At 39.9% G+C, this 25,150-nt stretch overlaps 1 protein-coding gene across 5 annotated transcripts; it reads right to left on the reverse strand.

Annotated features, from left to right (window-relative positions):
- Positions 1-1,590: 1,590 nt before the first annotated feature.
- Positions 1,591-25,118, reverse strand: MELK (maternal embryonic leucine zipper kinase). Of its 5 annotated transcripts, none has more exons than XM_032981933.2 (19): positions 25,045-25,118; positions 24,656-24,766; positions 24,191-24,292; positions 23,820-23,905; positions 23,224-23,340; positions 22,546-22,689; positions 20,939-21,007; positions 19,739-19,831; positions 18,432-18,530; positions 14,582-14,650; positions 13,851-13,949; positions 12,780-12,866; positions 11,281-11,409; positions 8,654-8,800; positions 7,697-7,922; positions 5,848-5,941; positions 5,234-5,402; positions 3,079-3,182; positions 1,591-1,973 (listed from the first exon to the last, which is right to left on the reverse strand). In XM_032981933.2, exons 3-19 carry the CDS (start codon positions 24,252-24,254, stop codon positions 1,796-1,798), a joined length of 1,974 nt encoding a protein of 657 aa, XP_032837824.2. In that variant the 5' UTR covers positions 24,255-24,292; positions 24,656-24,766; positions 25,045-25,118; the 3' UTR covers positions 1,591-1,795. The 5 variants fall into 5 exon arrangements, with proteins under 5 accessions (XP_032837824.2, XP_032837825.2, XP_032837826.2 ...); XM_032981934.2 differs by lacking the exon at positions 25,045-25,118 and adding an exon at positions 24,933-25,034; XM_032981935.2 differs by lacking the exon at positions 24,656-24,766 and having other exon boundaries at positions 25,045-25,099.
- Positions 25,119-25,150: the final 32 nt, after the last annotated feature.

Here is a 25,150-nt window from a genome sequence, read left to right on the forward strand (position 1 = left end):
CGCCCCAGCCCCGCCGACCCCCTCCCACAGCCCGGACCCCCGCGTTTCCAGCCTCACCCCTTGCAAAGTCCCAGTTCGCTGCAGTCCCTCCGCTACCGCCACTGAAGGGGTTGGTTTGCTGTTTTTATGTCTGCCAGGTTTGCGTTCTCACCCCCCCCCCCACCTTTTATTTCTGACCTCTCCCTTTTCCTTAGCATCCCCCTTGACGAGGTCCTTGGTCAGATAACCTTTCCAAAATGAACATTACCACATTCCACACACCCTTCTCAATTAAAGTGACCGAGTGGGTCTGGTTCTCGTTACTGCCTCTCCTACCACCTGTCGGTCAGGTTTCTGTCACTCTGTGGTCTCGTTCATGTTGTCCCTCTTTTCCTGCTATCCCCTTCTGCAAGTTCTTGATCAGAAACACTTCGAGGAGCAGCAGCTCCCTCCTTCCACCTACCCTTGAAAGCATTTCTATCTTTTCTGGACACTCACTAAAAATGTCCCTATTCCTTCGCCTGTCTAAAGAGCAGCAAAGGGACAACTTGGCACTGAAAAAAAAAAATGATGGACGCATCTACCTTGCTCAATAACTGCTTTAACAAACAAATCTCCCTAGTTACTGCATTAAGGGTCATGGATGGTAAGCAGACAGTTTTAATTAGCAGCCATATCTCATGCCTGTTGCTGAAGTTTCCAACAACACTCAACTATCCACCCACCCTGGGCGAGCCTCAGGCTCTAGTGAAGGAGCAATAACATGGGGTTTACACACAGCATATGCCAGTGTTGCAGTCATGTACACCAAGAAAAAAATCTGCAGCACACCGAACACATGTCTGAATGTTACTGGACCCCTCTGCCTAGGGAAAGGCCTCCCAGACAGGTCTTCTCCTGGCTGCTGCTTGGATTTGTCCTGGTGTGGTTGCGACTGAAACAAGGCTAAAAGGTGTAAATACTGCTACACGACAGACAACAAAAGCACTTGGGAGACACATACTTTTTTTTAAGGGGATACCCTAACACCCCAACCAACTCTTATGTGTACTTCCTAGTTCTGATATTTCAAATTTTACTTCTAGTGCTTTAGTTCTGCCCCCAGTACTGTTAAAGGTGTCAGTCTGAACTCCTGGTAGACAGTAAGGGTTACAAATGCCTTCTCCATTCACAACAGTTCAAAGGTGCTGTTGTTCTTAACACAAGATCTGATGATCACTTAACACAAGAGCATCAGAAAGTACATACACTTGTTAAGCATTACTGAGGCTTAGTGATGAGCTACAGTAATGTTTTATATGGGATCACAGTTTAAATCCTGGCGCTCTTGACTTCACATTTATTGAAGACAGTCCTATTTTGTACAACACTGGGCATGTAGTGTAACTCTGGGAACCACAGCTGTGACTTAGTTAATGATCTCAATAAATCCTGCTTAAGCAGAGACAAGAAGAGAATTATGCAAATGACTATTCCTGTACCACACATACTTGATAACTGAAGACATACCAAAATACGCTTCAGCATACAAACACCAATACTTTTTTAACCCACATACGTGAAAAATATGCAAGAGGGGGAATGGTTTACAGAATTCCATTTCAGAAGAGCTGCAGTTGCAGAGCATTTATTAAGAACTCGATATTAAAGAAAACATACAGGATGAAGCACATGTACAAAGAGGGACAGTTAAAAACTGAAAGAAGGTGACAGATTTTTCAAATACAGCTGAGGACGTGACAATTTCTGAACACACCTTTCTAAAACATTATGATTAAGGCCTGACTACTGCTCTCTTGGCACATGCATCAGCCAGTCACACTCGGCAGCCAGATAAGATGTCTTCCACCAGTCTCTTGTAGACCCAGGCATCACCTTTAAGCCGCTGTCGCCGGATACCCACTACTTCAGATTTACTGAGTTGACACACTTCTAACTCAAACTCCATAGTTACTTTGCCAAAATCTGACCGTGTTTGACATTTCAGGACATAACTACAAAACAAAGGAAAACCAGAATAATCACTGAACTGTTTAGTGTTTGTTTTGCAATGCAATGTTGAATTAATAAGAACACGTTACAGAAATTATCATACTGCTATCCAGAATACTGGGAAACAACCTAAATTTTACTGAACTGAGACCTTTGAATAGTTTAGTCCCAGAACACTATCGCTATGTCTAAGTACCACCAGGTAGCACCAAGGCCCTGCCCAGGCACAGGAACCGCTGCTAGCCACAGACCCCCATTCTCACAGTGCAGACCTGGAATGACGGAGACAAGAGACTGCTGCTAAGAGGTACCTGACGGCTCAGCCTGGTGAGAAAAGTGGAAAATCTGAATGGGAAGGTTAAATCATTGCAATTGGAGAAGGTGTTTCTGTGCAATTCAGTATCCTTCCAAATTCTGACCTTGGAAAGGCATCAGAGGTTGAAGTATAATCTGACGTACTACAATGCCTACCATTTAAATATTCGAGAACTTTAAGAGATGCATATTCATAAGTGAGCACATTTCTTTCATGCACTGGGAAATTATAAAACAGACATTAAGCTTTGGTCAGAACTAGGAACCAATCCTACACCCAGTACCTTAGTCTAGCTAGTAAATCTTGCAAATTAAAATACAAATCCTACACATTAAAATAATTGACACAAAGGTGTGTGGATTCTGTGCAGCTTGTAACATATACTGATCTCTTGTCTAAATGCTAATGTCTTAACTGCCAGGAATTGGGGTTATTCCCTCATTATCTCCCCAAATTGTCCTACTTGGTCATGTGACTGTACCCTAACAAACCTTTTGTATTTACAATTTTACAAGAGAGACAAAATTCACATCAGACTCTAAGAGCTACCTCACTATTTGGTTAATATCTGTCAGTCAAAGAGCTCTATTAGAGCTCACTCAACATTGTTTTGCATTGTGTGGACAAGTTTTATTGCACACATACATTACATGCTCTGTACACTTTTTATACAACTGCTGTATTTTACCATGGGGGCTGAGAAATTAAGTTTAAAAACTTTATTTTATCAAGGATCAGAGTACTTACTATTTAGATAAATACAAGTTGAATTCATCATATTTTACACTTACCCATTCTGAACATATTCCACATGCTTCTTTGAAAGAACAGTGATAATTTCATTCAACAGCTGGCCTGGATTCAGTAGCTGAGTGGTGGTAACATTATAGTTTGCCTAAAAGTAGTTAGCTCATTAAAAAAAGAGTCAAGAAAAACAAAAATTTCTCCTAAAACTGAAGACATTACGAAGTTTTCACAAAGAAAGCTTCACAACAGCTAACCATAGTGAAAAATGCTTCAGCTTCCCAGTATTATCATAATTAAGACATTGTAGCAGCAACAGGAACAGGGAACAACAACTGCTGGACACGTAATATCGAAGCACGTCCGAGCTATAATCCAACACAAAGCCCAAAGCAGCGGCGATGGGCCAGGGCAGCACAGAGGCTACTGGAGATCTTGTGCACAGCCCGAGGCGACTGCTGTCGAGGGCTACCAAAGGCAGGGACCCGACTGCACCGAGCTCCCTGCAGCCAGGAGCGTGTGGCCTAGCTTCCATCACAAGCAACAGAAACGGCTTTTCTAGGACTACAGTGTCACCATGTTTGAAGAAAAAAAGGTAACTTACTACTAACAAATTTACTGTGATAGGGAGTTTGTATCACATCTAATACCTCATGTAACAGACTTGTCCAATAAGTGACTTCTAGCACAGCTTTCAGACACCCATATGTAACAAGAGAAGAGGTATGCCAACTGTAAGACGCCACAAATGCTCTATCTAGCTTCTGAAATCACAGAACCAGATGAGAGAAGACAAGGTTGTCAAGTAAGATGAGAAATGAACATAGGTTGAGGATGCAAAGTCAGAGTAAAACACTGGTTCTTACAGCGCTTATTCAGTTCAAAACCGTGTGCAATTTCCTGCCGTAACTGCTATAACACAGTGAAATAAAGTTCTATCTTCACCTGTTGTACCCCAGTGTCCCCAGACATGCATCAGTAATTTTGCACATACTATGGACAAACTGATGCAGAAGGATGAAACCTTTTAGAGACAGAAGATCTAGCTTTTGTTTTCAGTGGCTGTGAATAATTTGCACAGTCTGGACTCCTGTCCAATGAGTTGCTCAGGTTTGTAGCCCGACATACGTCCTGCACTTGGAAGACTGACATTGCCTCTGGCAACTGCCTCTTGGAAAAGCTCCCAACTGGAATACGTGAGCTGAACTCCACTTACACAGACTGCAAAACACAACGTGGGCCTTTCACCGACAGCCAGCCCTCACCGCCGCAGCCCCTGGAGCCCCTCAGCTGGGGCGTACATCGCTTACTCCTGCAGAGTGGTCACGCCTCACTAACAGCCTCGCCTTCCATGTTAACCATGTTTTTCAAACACATCATCTACAGATCCAAGTATAAACTCCTCCTTGTATAACTTTTGAAGTATGTTAGTTTCTTTTAAGTGACATGTACAATTCTGTTCGCTATACTAGTATTATGCCAGTACCATTTGATGTGTATTCTAATAAGCTAATATTAACCTCATGAGTCAACTTTGGTAGGTACAGTTTATTAAACTAATTTTAAAGTGCTCTGTGCAATGCATTAACTGAGGAACTGCTTTTTCTATGACTACTTAAAGAAGAATAAGTAGTCAACCGGCTCAGGTGCAGTGACATCAAAACTTTAAAAATCAAAATTACATTTGGCAGTGTCAGAAATTCTTTCACATAAGGTGTAGTTATTTAGGCTTTACGTTTAATCTCAGTTTCTCTTGACGTCTAAAGACTATCTTGGAACAGACCTATCACTCCTGGAGTACAGAAGCCTAATCCAGGAATGTTATAAATTTTTTCTTTTTTTTTTTTTTTAAGTTGGAGACCTAGCAGTATCTCCATACAAATATCATGATTAAAAAGTTTCAGCTAGGACTCCTTTAAACCCATCCTGCTTCTGTCACATTTGGTTTAGATGGGATACAAAAAGCAATGGCGAACTCCTCCCTCAGTCTGTTGGTGACTCGCCTGAGCCCAGACTAACATGACATCTCTTTGCGATAACTGGGACGTTATCGCGTTAACAGATTCGGTAAGAGCAGTTGTACTTCACTCTAGGATGCAGGCAAGTCAGATCACAGAAGTTTTCACAAGACCATTTCTAAAGGTACTGGATATTTTCACTAATTATACTTCTTTTCATGTAAGATTTTTCTGGCAGCCATACCTTAAGTTTCCTTGGGCAATCCCTACTGGACCGTTTCTTCTTGTTTGGCGTAAGCATTGTGATCACTTTATCTAGGCCTCTTTCAAGACTTCCAAATATTTTGGCTTTTCTTTTCTTTTGGCTGCTATCCACATGAGCTACGTTGAGATCTAAGTCCACTGAATGATATCTGGTACATGAACAAATTAAAGTTATTTTTCCTCAGTCTTTAGAAATCGGTTATTTCAAGTACGTCACTAAAATATTGCCAGACCTGACAGAATGAAGAAGACCAAAGCAGGTGCAATGTATTATGAGAGTTTATGTCTGCAAGTCAGTTGAGATTTAAACCCAGAGAAGTACATAGAAACTGCAGCCCACCGGGAAACTGGACTAAGAGTGAACTTACATTACGGAAAATAGGAATATATGCAAAAGATAATTGAGTTACATAGTTTTACAATTTTTCTCTGCCTTCACTGTTTTCTAGTGAGTGTAGAAAGAGGTCTTAGGAAGGTTTTTACCAAGAGAATGGAAATAACAGCTTGCTGTTGTACAAAGGCTTCCTAGACAGTACGTGGATTACGGTAGTCCTGCTCTAAATAAAAAGCATACACAAATAACTGGACATTTACCTTCTTTCTGGAAGAACCTCGGCTGCTGTCAATTCATCTGTGTCTGTTGGGTTTGTGGGTTTCTTAATTGGTGTGACTGTAGTGAACTGGCTCTCTGAAAGAAAGCATCCAAACCAAAGCAGGTATGTTTTTGCATAAAGGATTTTATTTTCTTCAGTGAGGATTTCTCATGATTACTAATTTATTTATAAAATGAGCCCCCCCTTTCTATCTCAGGTCTGAATATTCAGAATGATAAATATGTTTTTGATATAATAACAATACTACCCCTACTCTAGAAAGAAAACTGAAACTTATTTCCTTAGGGGTCTACAAGTCAAGCCTTAGAACGACCAATGCAGTTCAATATTAGAAATTTGGAAAGGAAAATTAGAATTGCTTTGTTGCTCTGCCACTGGTCCCAGAATAAATACCGAGCAATTCATTGTGTCGAATAGTTGTGTTCTTCACCAAGCCATTACCTTTATATGAAGGGTCTGAGTTTATACGGACATGTTTACTGCACACTACATAACAGCCTAAAAAGTTCTACTACCCACACATTGACAGAGTTCTGTAGATGATGGTTTTGAATGTGCAGAAGCAAACACCAAGTGAAATAGTCAGCAAATGAGTTGTTGTAATTAAGCCCAGCTTCAATGTTCAAAGTTTCAGCTCTCTACAGAATTGCACCTGGCCCCAGACAGCTATGTTCTCAACACTTCCAGTGGATACTTCCACTCTTCTACTGCTGAGAAAGTAGCAATACTAACTCTCCTGAACCAAAGATCTTTCAATGAAAGAACGAATTAGCTTTCAGTTGTTTAATCCTCAGAAATTTATCACTAAAGCGAGCTAAAACAGCATTTCTGCATTTCCCATTTCAGAAGGAGTACCTACTTTTGCTTTTTAAACCTACCATCAGGTCAAGCTTCACAAGCTACCTCACACAACCTTAAAACAAAAATCAAACTTATATAAACTTGAATTGCACTTCCTTAAGCCCTTTACAAAGGATGTCACTGAACAGCAGTATGTCCAAGATCCCTTATAACTTGAATCAACCTGCAAAGACTTACCGTTTCTGAACAATGTTCCTTAGCATCTGGAACAGAGAAGTCTATTATTGTAAGGAGTCCTTGTCATTTGAAGGACAGAGTTAGCATTTACAGTATCAGCACCAAAACTTTTACATTAACGGTTGAAGTGAATGGTAATATACATACAAGAGCCATCATTTTTCATAAAAATGGACTAGACAGGCTGAGGATGGAAATTTCTGGTAACTCTGAAAAGCTGACATAATTTAGACAGATTTCTGTGGTCTATCACATAACTGTAAGATCTATACATTGTTAACAGAAGTATTTTCGCTGCCACACTGGACTGTTACTGTGAAAATGCTGATATGCTACCATGAGAAATCAAAAATATTTCTCTTAGAAGCAATAAAAGCAGATTTGACTAGAAGTATACCTTTATTTTCACTCAAGGTAATAACAAAGAAAAAACAGTGTTGAGGAAATTGTGTTCTCAACCTTCACAGAAAAGTGGAACCAGATGTGAGTTTTAGGAACAGTAAAACTTGGCTCCGTGTCAGTGTGTGCTGAAAGGCATGCACGTGTGATACTGGAAGCAGCAATGACTTCTGTGATTAACATATAAGTAACGTGCCCTGATGCTTGGTTAAACTTCTTGCAGCACCTTACCAGATGTACTAGAACCGCCAGGCTGGTGAACATGGCAAAGAAAGTTACGTCTTCCAGAAACAGAAGTGTTAGATACACAAGTATTGTGCTCATATTTGAAGTTACAGTAATTCCTAACCACCGTGTGCATGTGAAGTTGTCCTTGGTTACATTCAACGCACCTTTGGAGGCAGGTGTCTGGAAGGGTGTGGTTTCTACTTGATTCTCGACCTCACTCCTCCCAAAAGGAATCTTTGGAGCAGGTAGCGCAAAGCACATTTCATTTCTTAAAGCTGAGTCTCTATCAAGATTCTCTTTGTTTTCATGTTTCTTTGAAGCCACTTTTCTTGTCACTGGAGTTGACAGTGTGAATTCAGTATCATCCAGTTGAGCATCATGCCTTGAATGCTGCGAGAGATGTAACAAAAAAAAAGAGATCCTTTGCTGTATTCTGATCACATTCAGGAATGTTACAGACACGGAAATTCTAAAATTGAAGCAGGTTAAGAATACCATACAACGCTTGCTTATTGAGCAAAACAGTGAAAACCTCTTCAATACTTCTGCTTCCCTCTACAACTTGCTAATAAACATTCCAAGTCATTTGCCATTTCTTTATCTACTTTTCCAAATTCTTCAGCTTGCACACTTAAGACTATTACCCACCAGCTCATCAAAACACAGCTAAGATTTTTTCATTTGATTTAATTGCATCATTTTAATTGTTTCATTGGATTTTCTTGTCCAATACAGACAGGCTGAACTTCTTCAAAGACTTGTCCAGTTCTACCCTACCTCTGAGGTCTTGTTTGCTGTACCTTATTGTTTTCCCATCAGTTTTAAAATCCTCATTGCCTCATTTACTCATTCCCTAGATGCTGCTTTTATGCAAATCAAATGTCAAAGCTCAAGTTCTCATCAAATGAATCATGACCTACAGCTAGAGAAAGCCATAATTTATATTTAGCTATATATTTAAAACATTTCTTTAGTCAGATTGCAACTCTCCTCAGCCAGGTTCCACCAAACATTTAAACATGTACTAAGTTTTATGTAAAATGAGAATAAGATTTTTTTGTATTAAGAATAGTGTATATACATTTTTTTTAAAAAGGAACTAGTATTTATTCTTCAAACACCTGCTTTGTTCTGCGAGTGTTTAGAGTAAAATCTTGTAATGGAGATTCTTCAAACAGTGAAGCTGCATCAGAAAATTCCATGGATCCAGATGCATGCGGCACTTTACTGCAGTCTGGCATATCTTCATGTATCATAGTTTTTTCAGACTGAAAAGAAAAATTCAGTTGAGATTCCACTGCACAATTAAAAGGAAGATTTCATCAGAAAACTGTCATTAAAATCTAAATCTTATTTCTTTCTAAGTTCCTAATTATGGCTAACAGCTAGTAGAAGTTCCCATGCTGGTGACCTAAGTTTTATAATATTGTCATTGTGGATTTGTCATTTGTATCAAAAGCAGATGTGAAATTATTCTCAAAGCACCATTACCAAATCATCTTTCATGACCTGCGTCAAGAACAGAAGCAACTCACAAAAACATACCTACCTTTGATTTCAAGACTCAGACCACAAGATTTTTTTCCAAAAGCCAAAGAATAAGCTGGAAAGAACCCAAGAAAATAATGCAGTAAAGTCTGAACGGTGGCTGGACAGAGGTAAACACATTAGGTCCAAAACATGATTATGGACTCTGTAACAGTACTTGAACTAGCATTCAGAACCCTTCATCTAATTGCTAGCCCCCAAAAAGCTGTCATTTATTAAATCACAAGATTCATAACTTCAGCCAAGATTGCTAACCTTCATGGCTTACAACACATACAAATCAGATGTATATCACAAAATCCTTAGTTTCTAACACCTTTTGTTATTTTCAGGAAACTCTTCCCAGGGACTTGTTTCATACCACTTCAGTGAAATTGCATATAATTTTTTTATCAGTCATCAGCTGGAATGGACACCATTTTAGGAAGCTATGTTCTGCTGGCAAGCAAACTTTTCTTGACCTATGACCAAGGATATGCAATGATCAGACCTCTCATTACTACCGGAACAGAAGCAGAGCTTCCTGGTATGCCACCAGACCTACCACGATGACTCACTAAAAAGTGCTTACCAGAGGGCTGCTTGCTACAGCCAAGAAGCTAACAGCCTGATATTGTAGTTGAAATCACATTCCATTACAATATGAATGCCTGAATAGGATTCCTCGGCTACCACTTTCCAGACAAAATTTATGCCATGGTGAATTTTTTTGGAATATCTTTCTACATCAAACTGCTTGAAACAAGTATTATGTACATGCTTGTGACACCAAATGCAGAAACTGCCTAAGTTAAAGGTTCTGTTTGCATAGTTGTCTTCACATTAGATCAGCTCTAGCTAGAGAACTTTGCTAGTTGGGCATTTCAGGAAATTCAGTTGATATTCACTCACAGCATCTACATGCCGGTAACTTTAATGTGCCCTGAGTGCTGTAGAAGGACTGATGGATTGCTGTGTTGTGTAGACATGATTTTCACAATCACCTGTGAAGGCATAACGCATATGTTAAATAGCATTAGCCAGATCAATTTACCTAGGACATGATGAGAGATGAAGTAACTTCACAGTACCAGCGCTACTGAACCTGGAGGACCTCCACCTTAAAACCATCTGAGTGTAGAAGACTAACCCACCATGATCATGGAAATCATGTTATGCATATTCAGCCATACTTAGGATTCATGATCTGTTATGCAGCACTGGTAATCTTAGAATTCTCATCTGCGTTTCAAAGCAGTTGTATGAGTGAAATGAAATTATTTACATGCAATTGAATCAGATACATAAGAAAGTATTTATTCTAAGTGCTTTTCTCTACACAGAGAATGGCTCATTCAGATAGCTAGTTAACTGTTTTGCACAGATGTCTACAGTTCAAGGTGGAACAGCTAATAGGAAGTCTGCAGTTTTCCCAAATGCTTTTGAGTTTCTCAAACACAGACTAGTATCACCGACATCACATATAGCTGCATATTATATGTTATATTGCAAGCAGTTTAACAACTTTAGCCAAGTTCTGAAGTGCCCTATTGGCATTTTCATACCAAACCACAGGAACAGAAATTACCATAAGATACACAAAGCCACTTGAGAATCCAATTCATCTGAAAAACACACAATTCCTTTACTCAAAATAAACAGAATCCTCTCTGGGATTGTGTTCTAAAAGGAAATGGATGAGGAAGGAACAGGTCTCTGCTTTGACCATCAGCTCACATAGTGTGCATGTCACCTCAAAGTAGGCTGCGCAGATGACATGCCAGGATGATTCAGAAGACTTCCCTTACTAAGCCACATTAAATGCAACTAGTAAGGTACAAAAGTATTTAGAGGCCAACATGAAAGAGTGCAGCAGTAAGTCAGGTAACACAGAGGAAAATCTGGAATGATCAGATAGGCCAGACAGTGGGCAATTTTAGTCTATTTCCATAAGTAACCAAAGGAAGGTTCTGTGCAGTACTGATGAAGCACCTTGTCCTCTCAGATAGTTATTCCAGTAATGTCAATTCATAGAAGCATCCCAGCTTGCTAAAACATGTTCATGAGGAAACTGAACTGGTTAATGACCAAGACTTCGGCTGACTGCACATGTGCTGTCTTACTGATGCTTAGGGCACCAGCCTGTTTTCCCAGGCAGAGCTTTGTTAATGCAGAGCAGCATTTTAATAGGTATGTTGTCCTGTTGAATTCAAAATCTTACCTCGAGGCCTGCTGATTGTTTTGTACTGGCATGCTCTGTTAGACATGGAGCCCTTAAGCGAACACGCTTGCCACGAGCCTTCTTGGATTGAAGCAAGAGATATGTTGCTGATGTTTGGTCATATTTCCACTAGGAAAAAAAAGAAAAAGTATTTTAATCTTTCCTTTGGAAACACGGTAAGTACAAAACAAGCTCAGCCTCCTGAGAATTTCTGTTTCTGCAAGTTTTTCTACCTGTTGTTCATCCCAAATGTTTGATCACCTAAGTATAATTTCAGACTTCAGTTGATTCACATTATGTGTTTGAGGTCAAGAAACAGACTATGGCTGTTGTTCTCTGCAAGTTAGTTTGCAGTACACTCACAAGTGTGAGCACTAATGCTGGGCCCAGAATGTATCTACTGAAGTGAATGGCAAAGCTTTTATTCAGTTTAGCCAATATTTCAACCAGAGTGTCAATTTTTGTGGAAGTCCACCCCCATTCTTCTCCCACAAGTGGCACCCACTTTTTGTATGATTTTCAGCAACACCACCTGTGTGAGGAACACAGGTAAAATGCTTGACAGGTTTTCAGCATAGTACAATTAGTTTGAACTAGTTATAAGGGATTAGAAGTCCTCCAGTAAAGGACTATGCAAATGCCACAAATCTATTTGGAAGGACTTTTCTTTCGTGTAGACAGATTATTCAGAGTATTTCCTATAACTAAAGAACAAGAAGCATTAACTCCATGGATCCCTCTGAAGTATCACACACATTCTAGAAGTCTGTTTCTACTACAATTACATGAAAAACCTAACACTTTTCCCAAAGCAAAGAACTATGTCACTGCTACCATGTACAAAGAAGCAAAAAATTAAATTTCAATGGAGAATTTTCTGATTTGGGTTAAAGCTGGAGTACGCATCATGTTTTAAGTCTCCTGTACAGCTTGCAATATCATTGCTAGCATTTGTACAATTCTTCAAGAAGTAGTCAGTTCAACTTCTGTCATTTGTATTCAAAAGTGACTAAATGTACTATTCAGGTTTTTTTAAAAAAAGTGAGTAAGTCCAAAAAATGTATTTTTTAGTCTGTCTGGGTGATGCTCTGATATTTTTCTCTTCTTACCCCCTTCCCCCTCCCCCTTACTTACTGAACCATTTCAAAGCAAAGATTTAACACAGAAAATGGCATCTGTTGTTCAACTATAAATTTCTGTAAGTCTATTTTGAGTTTAAGAGTTTCAGAAGGATTTTACCATGGTGGGAAATAACAGTAAGGTTTAGGAAACATCATAAGCACAACTAAAGAAGGAAAAGGAAAAAATTAAATTTGCACTTCAGAACTGTAGTTACAAGCTACAGCTAGATTCTGGAGTTCTGCAGGGGCTCCTTAAATCTGAAAGGTATTAAAAATTTCATACTTGAGAATAAGGAAGCATTAGTCTGTTAATACAGTAAGATTATTTACTGTATTACTGTGTTTAATTACTGTAAATTACTGCTATATACTTCTTACCTCTGATATTAATTCCAGTATACTCTCCTTGCTCTGTTTATGAAACACAGAAAGCTCTGTTATGCAGTCTTCATCAAGATGTCCCAGCTGCAAGAACATGATGAACATTGAAGCACAAGTCTTTCAAATTGTCTCACAATCCATATCTGACTGTGACACTGTCGTGAAACCCAGTGGGCTGAGTCAACAATCAACCATGATTTTAGACCTTGTATTTTAAGTCGTCAGCATTGCAGCTAAATATTGTAGGGAACAGACTGAAAAAGTCATGCAACTTCAACAACTTTACAGTCTGGCCCCTCCTTGGTGAGAGGTTGTGAATTCAAATAAGAAAGCCTGACAGCAGATGAGATTTTTACTAGAATGGAAGCCACGCTTCCATCTCTCCATAAATATTCAAAGCTATCAGAAATGCACATCTTCTCTAGAGGCACTTAGAGCTGATGCAGCAAGCAGAGTCAATCTGTTCTTTAGCAGAACAGTGGCACCCGGTGGCCACTGTTTGCAGCACTGGCTGCAAACGTGCAGGAACTTCTCCTCAGGACTTACTACTGACAGCTGGAATTTTTTTTTTTTCCCTCTCCATACTACCTTAGTCTCTCACAGAAGTAAAACAAGATAGATAAACATGACAAACGTACTTTCAGTGAGGTAAAAATTTTATTGTAACTTGCAATTTTCAGTGAGGACTAGATACAAGATAAACCATAATCATGTCTAGCATGCTCTCCAGAATATCTGCCTTTTGCACCTTAAACAAAGTATTGACCAAGCAGCCTCAAGAATCAACTGGACATTCATATGCAGAAATACTCCACATTTTAATGAGAAGTCAGTAATTTTGCAAATTAAGAATCAGTTGCAGAATACAATGAAAACATATATGAAATTCCTCCTCAAGAGGAATCGAGAGAAAGTAATAACATTTTGACAGCAAGAATCAAAAAAGAACTGTGGCCATCTTGAAGTTCATCTTGGGAGAAATATCTTCAAGCCTCCATACTGTGAGGACAGTAGTAAGCCAGTAGATTACATTAAATACTTTAGTATTCATCTGACAAGTGTACTTACTGGGTATTTGCTTTGCCACTGAACAGCATCAGAATAACCCTGCATGAGCCAAGGGTGACTTAATAGATGCTTAACTGTAATCCGCTTCTTTGGGTCCACCTAGTGGGCAATAAAAATGAAGCTGATGCTTAAATCATTGAGAGGAACTGAAGAAACCGTTTGTCTTCTACTCAGAATTTTAAGGTGTTTAGAAGCTCAAATGGAAACCAAAATTGGTTTATAGCTTTACCAAAAGGAAGGTCAAACACCTAAGTTGTGAAGAGTAGTGATAGATCCTACAGTTACAGTAAATGTTCCAAGAATATTTAGCATTGGCTAGATTGGTTAGATGTAGCTCAAACACACATTCAGTATGTTTAGCTTCATTTATAAAACAGCTCTTATTTATATAGCACAATTAAAACCAACCAAATGCAGTATGCTCAAAAATTTTGTTTAATCATTTAGACTTTAAATATTTATAGACCCAGACATTCTTCTCAAATAATTTTCTGCAGAAGGCAATATTAGTATTTTCTTCAAAAATTTGGAAGAATTAAACTTCTTGGGGTTGTTGATTTTTTTTTTGTTTTTTGTTTGTTTGTTTGTTTTTGTTTTGTTTTTGTTCTGTTCTGTTTCTTTTTGTTTTGTTTTGCTTTTTGTTTGTTTGTTTTTAAGTATTTCATCAATGTAATGTAATGAGCTACACAGTAGTATTTTATAGACCTGTTGAATAGAAGCAATACCTTTACCTGTAGCATTTGTTTAAGTAGAAGCGTACTGCTAGGAGAGAGCCACTCTGGAATACTGTATTTTCCTCTCTGCAGAAAAGAAGAGGATTTAGAATGAACCTCAGCTAGCAAAAAAGGAACTGCTAAATTACCTGGAAGATAATGGCATCTGTATTCAGTCAAAAAGGAAGAACAGCAGGAACATGCAAACTTAGCTTTAAGAATGACTTGAATAAATTTAATGGCAGTACTAAAACCCAGCTGTATTAGTAAGGAAGATACTATGTTTGAATTATCAGTTGCAGTTTGTACCCACTTGGCTTGTGTGACATTTCCATCTCTGTCCACTTTCACAGTTAACCTGCTCCTTATCTACAGTATTGTTTCATCAGTTTGATACTGAAGTTTCAGAACTGCAAACATGTTAAAACATGAATATCTGATACTTTGAAATGTGAATATTCATTGAAATCACTATTTTTCAGACAGTAAACCAGTCTCAACATGTAGCTCTTTTTTTGAATAGGTTACATCTAATGCTAAAGTTTCAATCTCAGCTCATACTACATACAGGAAAAAGGTCACAGATCTAACAGATAAGTTGCAATCAAATTATTTACTGTTCTTTTTTTAATTCTGGATTAGAATAAAATTGAAAATGGCTTCCAGATTTGAGGTACAACGGTAGCTAAAAAACAAGCTGAATTCACCATCAAGAATCATTTACTTCTCAGTGAAAATGGAGAAAAAAATAAATAAAAATCAGTTAACAGCCATTGTGAAATAACACAACTATCAATTTGCCATGGCAGTTTTCTACAAAGAAATGCCTGCATAACAAAACAACTGGTTGTATATGCAATACACATTCTTAAACAGAGTATGCATTTCTTTGACATCACAGGTTAAAGAATTTAAGTTGCATCTTTACAGACACTACTAATGAGCTATTTATAAATAGTTTGTAAGCCATTATACAATGCAGCTTTGCTCTGACACAAAGCCAAGCCAAGTAACACATGTAGTCTGCATGTTGTTTCTAATATATTGCTACAGAACGTGAGACAAGAAAAAACAAAATTAGCATCTACTTGACTAAGGACAATGCTGGAAGGTAAATAGCTTACAATAGCAACCAGATGCATTAGATCACACCAAAAACATGTTGGGTGTTTTTTCAGAAGTCACATGATTGATTTTTCATTCAAAAAGTAAAGGTATTTATTCAAGTATTCCCAGATGAAGAGATGTGGAACATTCCAGGGAAAGAAACACTACATGTAAGTCATACAATCCTAATTAGATTCAAGCAGCAGATTATTACATTGACTTGGAACAATAGTTCTGAGTTGACACTACAATAAATTTCAGGATCTATAATGTGTAAAATTAAATTCCACAGTAGTGCATAAGTGTCCTCATTTCAAGCAATTTCCACATCATAACCACATAAAATTAAAACAAATTCAGAGTGGAAATAGCAAGCCTGCATCTTAAGACCTGTGACATTATCAATTTTTGATTACACCCAGACTAAGTTTTAAAACTTGATGACCTCAGTTCACTTAAAGTTTCACTGACTAACATTCTGTCAGTTCAAACAACTCAGGTTCTAGTTCCTGTGCATGTTAAGACAACTATATGCAGAAATCATCTTTGTTGATCTTAAGAGCTGTTCCATATCTAAGCGCTATGTTCACATTTCAACTACTGACATGTTTAAGAGAATTAATGCCTCAAGCAGTTAAGATCACTTAACAGGTTCTGCATCTTGGCATGATCACAATAAAGGATTTTCTGTCGTCCTACAAAAGTATGCTTATAAATGGACAAGTTCTCAAGGTATCCTAACCTTATGGGTAGACAGCAACATTCACACCACAAGCAGAGAGGGAAAGGTAGCTCAAGGCTGATTGACAACCTAGTTGATTCCCCTTTATAGTGATTTTACTGAGAAATTGCAAACACTTGCTAACATCATCTGGACAATGCTCTTGGTCATATGGTTTGGGTTTAAGTAGTCCTGTAAGGAGCAGGGAGTTGGATTTAATGATCCTTATGGGTCCCTTCCAACTTGAGATATTCTATGATAATGCAAGTAGGAAGTTGATATCATCTTAACAGTGACTCAGCTGAATATTAGCACCTTTACACAATCTCTGGAGGAGTTAGCCATTACTTCCTTTAAGTTCTTTACAACTCAAACTGAGCTTCATACAGATCTTCCTTCTGTCAAGGTACTCAAGTCCATTCCAATTCCAGACTAAAAAGCTATGTTATTTGATGAACTAACCCTGCACTTTGCAGGAGCTCTGTTTGTTATGCACTGCAAAAACACTCCCTGGATATATCAGCTGTCAGTTGCTTCCTACCATAGTAGTTCTTGTACACTCTTGAGAAGTTTTGGGGTTTTTTTTTTTCAGACATATCAGACTGGGTGAGGTAAGGAGAAAGAGGCAGAGGAAGACAAAGCCCTTACCCAACACAGCTACTGCTCACCTCGCTCACTTACTGGAAGCTTTATCAACATAAATTTTATGGCAGCTTAGAAGTAGTTGGTAGAGGTGTGTGTATGATGTGGAACAGCAGCTGTTTAGCTGCATCAGGAAGACTTTACAGGGTAATAGAACCAATTACTGAATTCTATTACTATTTATTTAACTTTTTCTGTTGATTATGGTGTTTTATATTTCTTCCTCATTTGGAGGAAGAGAGCATAATAGCAGAAACAGAATCCTGTTTTTCCTAGACATGAGAATAGCTAACATTTAAGAACTTTATTGTTGGTAAATTAAATGACATATTTGCAGTTCTATTTCATACAGTACAGGGAGAATCCAGATAAAGGCTCAGATACAAAAATCCAGCTCACCAGCAAGAAAATTCTTCTCCTTGTGATAAATAACAGAATTTTGCTTTCGCTAAAAGTAATTAAACAATTACTTTTATTGAGTTAGGCTAAAGCTATTATTAGCACAACGATCCAAATTTTAAGAAAAGTAAAAGAATTTACTACTGGGAAAAGGGGGGAATTGATCTGAGGAAACACTAAACCAACACCCCACCCCACCCCCCTCCTTGGGATGCTCACCAGATGGTCCATATCAAAGGATGATAACTCCTTTGCAATGGAATAAGAAAGAACAGGACAGGCCATCCCTGGTATCTCTTGTCCCTGAGATATGAGAGGAAACCACTGAGCCAGAAAGACAAAGGAGCTGCAAATTAGCCCAGACCTGAAGGACAAGATGTACGTGACCACAGGACTGAGTTGGCGCAGAAGGAAGGGTCAGCTAGCGAACACTGTGAAGAAGACTACGGGCCTTCACCTGCAGACCCCTGCCCACGACCACCAGGGAGCACTGCGCAAGCGCAACAGGAGGAATTTGGGGTGGGGGGATATGTTAATGATTTCTCAGAACTAATTGTAATATTCCCTCCCTATCCTTGGAGTAGTGATGCATATGTATTAGGGTAGATGAATATGTAACCTTTTATACAATAAAAAGCAGCCCCTTTGGCTCCAGAGGGTGTACCATTGCACCCAGCGCTGTATTCTTTGCTCCACTGACTTTGTCCCCAATAAAACCTTTTTTTTATATATATATATAATATAGGCTTGTTTCTCACATCTTGAAACTCAATTTCTTACCATATTATAGAACCACATTAGAATACTGCGAAAGTCGATCAAAGATGGAAACAAATCCACAAAATATTGATGGAAAAAGTAGCAAAGTGTAACAAAATTCAGCAGATATGCCTTTTTGTCCTAGGCACAGCTCAACAGGTTCTGCCATCAGAAGAGCAAAGGTCTCATAATGCTTAGCAATGTCTGTTCCTAGTGTATTCTAGGATCATCAATACCTACCATTATCTTCTTGTAGACCACCATGACATTGTCATCATCAAAGGGGAGAAAGCCACACAGCAGAGCATACAGCAGTACTCCCATGCTCCAAATATCCGCCTAAAAGATCAAAGTGAGTGGAAGTTTATGAACCTCATCTATCTAAAATGTCTTAGGTAATATTGTCTCCCTTTGGCAAAGCACACATACAACTCATGAAAAGTAGGTTCCTTAATTCTGGACAGAACTCTAATATTCCAAGCGAAAGCACACAACCCAAATTCAATTTTCAATTCACTCAAGCTAGAGCACTAGTAAAACCAATATCCTCTCCTTAGGTCACCAAATTGCTGCATTACCTTCAATCTACAAGGATTTCACTGGCAAAAAATGAAATCAAACTCATCACAAGGGATTTTGTACGGTAACATATTACTGATTACAACAGCTGTCAGCACAGTTACAATCAACTTTAAAGCTGTACTGCTTCTCTGTTTGTATAGGCATGAGAAGGCCCACATGCTTCATACCGTAATTCCCACTTAGAACATAATGAAAAAGGAGGCTTGAAAAGCACTGGACGTCATGGGAAAAACAAAACACACACACACACACAAAAAAAAAAAAGGAATTAGAGACGAAGGACACTGGTGCAAAGGTAAGTAAAAGAAAAAAAAGACTGATTCCATTCAACAGTACATCAATTTATGAGGTTTGAGGGGATCACAATTACAGCATTTTGGATTGATTGACAAAGACAAGTAGCAGGACCTAATGTTCTAGACATGGAATCAAAGCTGGATAAACTGTTTCCAAGTTTTTTCTTCTCTCAAATTTTATTACACTGCTCAGTACAAAGATACCAAGTTTTCATACAGGAATTTCAAGCTAAGGACAAACTTGGTAAAGCATACAAGACACAGACTTCACAAAAATTTGCAGCAAGAGTTGGATAATCAACAGAACAAATCTCTGCTTGAGAGACTGTGCGATAGAAGGAAGGAGTGCAAGTTGCTTTTTTGTAGGACACTAAAATATGGAGCAACAAATGGAAATAGCAGAGGATTAGTCAGAGACAAATTAGGCGGCTACATGATCTGTGGCCAAGAGCACAACATGCTTTTCCAGGCTATGGCTGTTGAGGCTGGGCACACAACTTCTGAAAACTACCTGGGCAATGCTACCCAGCAGTATTTGAGAGAGAAACCAAGTGAGCATATCTGAACCTCACCACCTTTAAATACACAGTGGAAAAAAACAAAACAAAACAAAAACAAAACAAAAAAAAAAAAAACACCACAACAACCAGCCAAAACTGTTCAACATACCTCTGAGCCAATATATGCTTTGCCCTGAATCAGCTCCGGTGCTGCATAAGCTGGGCTTCCACAACATGTGCTCAGATGATAATCAAGGCCACCCTAGAATAACACAGAAAACTGATCACACAGAAACATTGGCTTTAACACAGCTTAATTCTTCTAGCAGTGACGTATTAGAGGCCTCAGAGGCTTCATTTTCCTCTGATATGCACTTACATTCACCTTATACTTTGCTTTGGTGTAATATATGGCTTCACCAGGCAAAAACTGTCTAAGACTGTGAGTATCCTATCAGGTCCCAAGCTGCTCATTCATCTATTATCCTATCAGGCTTCTCCACGGCTCATCCTCTGATAAGAATAATTTCCTTTGCAGCTGCATGGAGAAGAGAGATGGAACTTGAGAGGAAGTGATCCAAGAGCTACTGGGCATGCGGCTGGCTGGTTATTTATACCAATATTTAATGCAAAACTTAATTACTAAAAATACGTCCTCATTAAAACCATGTTCTTACTTTGCCTGGGCTTTGTTCTAAGATCAGAATAAGATGACAGTACACCAAGATGATGGTCTGATAGTCTTGACTGCCTGCAAGATGCTTTAACCTGAGTCAAGTACAATGATCTGAGGACAGGTTTTTGGATCAGTAAGATCTTCTCACTAAATTGTTTAACAGCACCCACCTCGTGTATTCAGCTGACAAATGGAAAGGACACGTAGAAACAAATTTTAAACTCAGTAAACAAATCACTACAAGCGTATGGAACCAGAGGATTTGTAAATGTAACTGGAATAAACTGATTCAATCCACAATATCCACATACATACAATTTTTTTGAAAAAAAGACATACACCATTGAAACTTATTAGGGAAAAATGCACACCAACACAAGTTTTATATTATAGGCCTTTACATGTGATAGCATATGCTATACATAGAAGATGATCTCTGCCTTAGATTGCGGTAAAAGATTAAGTGGGAGAGAAGAAAACAATCTAACAATCTGGTCATAGCATGCAGTTAACTGCTCTCACACAGTTAAGGCCCTACCAAGTAATTAGTGATTGGATGACGACTGTGCAAACGACTTGAATTTAGGGTCTTTGGGCAAGCCTCTGCATTGCACTCTGATGTCAAACATGCATTTTTTTATGCACATGAAGTAGTTAAGTTAGCTCTACTCTGAAAGAAACTGGTAGTATTACCTTTGGCTTTGCACAGAGTCCAAAGTCTATCAGCTTCAAATTATGTTCCTCGTCAATCAGCAAATTTTCCTGGTAAAATAGAAAGTAGTAGTGAGTGCTTTTATAACCTAAGTATCCAAAGAACCACGTTTTCTTTCACCTTATTTCTTCTTGCCATCAGCAGCTAGAATTTATCTGGCTCTGGGGAGCTTTTGATCAGTAGTTATCGTCTGGAGAGCTTTTGACTGGTTGCTAATGAATATATCCCCTATTCCAGATGGTGAATACTAGCTCCTATGTGCTGAGAAGGGCCTGGGGGAGAGCTGGTGGTTGAAAGAGTGAGCTAGCAGTCTGCTCTGGCAGAAAAGGCAGCCAGCAGTATCATGGACACCACTGAAAGGAGCACAGCTAGTAGACTCGGGGAAGTTACTCTAGTCCTCTGTTCAGCACAGCTAGAATAGTGCACCTAGTTTCTGCCCACCCCCTGGCACAGGAGTGACACCAGACTGAAGCCCAGTGAATGGCCACGAGTATGCTCAAGGGGCTGGAGCACTTGCTCAGCGAGGAGAGGCTGAGGGAGAGAGATTCGTTCAGACTGTAAACAAGAAAGCTTCAGTGGAGACCTCATGGAAGCCTTTTAATAACTACAAGGAGGGCATGAAGACAGAGCTAGTCTCTTCACAGCAGTGTGTGGTGGGATAGTGGCAAACAGGCAACAAGTGAAGTTCAGACTGGAAATAAGGAAAAGTCTTTCCCTGCATAAGGACAGCGAAGAGCTGAACAGGTTGCCCAGAGAGATTGTGCTGCCTCATCCTTGGGGGAGGTCAAAGATGTGACTGGATAAAGCTTGGTCTGACACTGCTTTGAGCGGGAGGCTCAAGCAGAAGCCTCTAGAAGTCACTTCCCATCCAAGTTATCACATGATCCTATGAATCCGTCAGCTCACCAGCTACAACCCAACTCCTTCCATAAGGTACATACAATGCTTTCTTTGGGGAGTTCTTTGGAGACAAAGGTTTCATGAGCTGTCTAGGAAAATATTTGCGCACTAAGAATTTACTTTTTTCAGAGATGTCAGCACTTCTAAAAATGCAAATTTCTAACCCTTTCAAGGACAAATGAGCTCAAGTCTTCCATTCCCTAAACCTATGCTAAAACTCTGCAAAAACCATGGGATGGATCCAGTAGCATGCATCTCCCCCTATACCCTTTGTCTAGCCATTGCTTATCTAAACTGTTGGTGTTACTTTTCCTTTGAGCATGAAAACAGAACAGTTTGCACAACAGAGAGGCACCGTAAAGACTCTCTCCAGGTACAAACTGGAATAATGGGGATAGGAAAATGCTTAAGCAACATTCAAGGTCAGATCCATGTCTCTGCTCCGCTCCCAGTTGGAGCATATGGTTCTGTTTCTCTTCCAGAGAAGCCCTTTCCGCAGATACAGCCACATCCAGCTCAGCTGAAGAATGTAGTAGCAAGTTGAAACAATGCTCTTTCAGAAGGTGTTAGATAAAGAGCTCTAAGCACAAGAAAATGGAGAACGCATAACTTACTCCAGCTCCTAATGGAGAAATAAAAATGAGGGTTCATTATTATTTATGCAAATCTGACTACTATTTAGGCTTACTGGTTTGAGATCCCTGTGGGCATATCCCTGACTGTGAACATAAGCAATTGCTGAAACAATCTGCCGAAAAAATACACGAGCTTCCTCTTCTGAAAGGCGGTCTTTAGAAATGATGTAATCAAGCAGCTCTCCTCCAGGACAGTACTGCACGAAGATAGGAAAAAAAAAGAATACATTTAGAATACAGTAATGAAATCTAAACGAGAGCACTGGACAAGAACTAGAGGGCACACTTCCATTCCCTCAGCTTTATCATGGTACCACCCATGTGCCCCCAGGTGTGCCCTGGGTCAACACTTCAGCAGACCAAACCAGCTGAGAAGTTGGACTTTTGCCTGACCTACCACAGCAGATACATCACATTAATGTCACAGGTGACACAAACTGGCCAGGGTGTGGGCATGGGAGTTCCAGGGTCCCACCTATCCTGTCCTTCTTGTGCTATTTTAAAATAAATCTGAAGCACAAGGTAGGAAATAAAGTTACTTAACTTATTGTAAACAGTGAAGAGCAGCTTTTACAAGAAGACAGAACGTATTACCAGCTTCATGTTTAAAGTATCTTGAACATGCTCATCACTGAAGTAACTTTTTAGGAATTGTTTCATTTGAACTCCATCATCATCTCCTGCTACAGCTAAAACCAGGAACCTCGTCATGGCAGAAACACTTTTCTTACCTCTAAGACCATGAATACTTTCTTGGATGTCTCTATCACATGATACAACCGGCAAATATGCTGGTGACTGAAGGTCTTCATGGCATCAATTTCTATTTTAACACGAGGCAGGTCATCCTGAGAGACCACAACAGCAAGCTATGAAATTGCCAACTACTTTGACAGCCTGTACATCACAGTAAGCATCAGACTATTGTGCAACACAAAATTTCACAGCATATATACAACAGCATACAATTCAGCTGCTCAAATTCAATCCAGCAACAGCTCTACCATTACTCCCCTTCAATTCTGGCACATTGATCAGCAAAACCCAGAGGGGCAGATGTAAAATAGCTAGTACTCTCAACAGCATTCTGCTTGAGTTACTGTAATAACTTTTAACTTCCTGAATTTTACAACTCTAGAATGTTGCCCTCTCCACAAGAGGGCACAAGATTTGTGGTCTTCTGTTAAAATTCTTTCAAGTCTACAGCATCTATCAACAGCCAACTGGGCAAGCAGGCAGCATTCCAACATGTCACAGGCCTGTGTTCCTGAGAACTCCACAAAAACAGCAGAAAACACTACCAACTTTTAAGTATCTTTTGGCTTACCCCTAGAGCAAGTTTGTCCATGATTTTTATTGCAACTTTTTCACCAGTGAGAAGATGTCGCGCAAGTTTTACCTTTGCAAACCCTCCTAGAATGTGAAAAACAGATGTTTAAAGCTCAGTGTGATTATATGCTTTATTGTCTATAATCTCACAGTGACACTGAAGTATTTAGCATGCAGTGTGCAGTGTCCTCATTAGAGCAAAAAGCGATCGCCACTACCAACTTCCCATTACATTTTTAGAGATCTGCCCCCAAAAATACACACTTGAAACATGACCTGTGAATTCTACTGCAACAGTTAACCAACACCCAGATGAATAAAGTGGTCAGACATATTGCACACGTATTTGCATTCCCAGATTAAGCCTACCTGTCCCAATCGTTTCACGTAATTCATAGTAATTGAGAATTTCCTCATAGTCACCCACAGCCATTCTGAGAGGAACAGGGATTTTGTAATTCTTTTCAGTGCCTGAAGAAGAAAGCATTGCCAGCGTTCATGCTTTTTTTCCACTCTGAGAAGACTCGTACAAAGAGAAAGCCAGCTTGCTGCAGCGGGGACGGGGGTGACCTGCTGCCACCACCAAGCGCTGCACACCTAGCAGTAAATTCACTGGATGAGCAGTAAATTCACTAAATTCTAAGCGCCCGTGGGGCCAAGGGCATGGAACTCAAGCACCTTTCCGGGGCTCCTCACTAATGCCTTGCAGCCAGGGCGGGTGGCTAGCTTTGCAGAGGCAGCAGTAAGGCCCTCCGAGATGGTTTCCCCTTCGGGGCAGGGGCCGTCGTCATGGTTAGAGCCTGGTCGGCAGCAAAACACCACACAGACACTCACCCCCCCTTCTCCTCTGGCAATGAGAAGGGACAAATGAGCCACGCTTGGGGTTCAAGATACGACCAGGAGAAGGAAATCTCCCATTACGGTCATGACCAGAAGGCAGGCTCGCTAGGGGAAGGAAAAAAAGAACACACATTTATTGCAGACACTAAAAACACCTAAAAGAATAGGACAGCGAGACGCATTGCCACATCCTGAGAACACCTTTCCCCCACCACTCCCTTCTTCCCTGGCTCAGCCCCGTCCCCTGCTACCAAGAAGCCCCACCACTCACTCAAACCCAGGACAGTCGTTTTTCCCCCCGCCTCGGGAGGACACAGCAGCAGGCTGCCGCCTCAGGGAACTGGACAACTCGCCCCAGCAAGGGGCCGGCGGGCAGCACTCACCAGGCTGGGCGCTCGCCTCACGGCGCGGCCGTTGCGGTTCAAATCTCCCCGCCGCGGCGCCCGCTTCCGGCCGGGGCGCCCCAGCGGGCCAATCATGGCGCAGAGC

Source organism: Tyto alba, unplaced genomic scaffold (genome assembly GCF_018691265.1).
Source record: "Tyto alba isolate M040663 unplaced genomic scaffold, T.alba_DEE_v4.0 Super-Scaffold_13, whole genome shotgun sequence".
In the NCBI taxonomy this organism is placed as follows: Eukaryota; Metazoa; Chordata; class Aves; order Strigiformes; family Tytonidae; genus Tyto; species Tyto alba.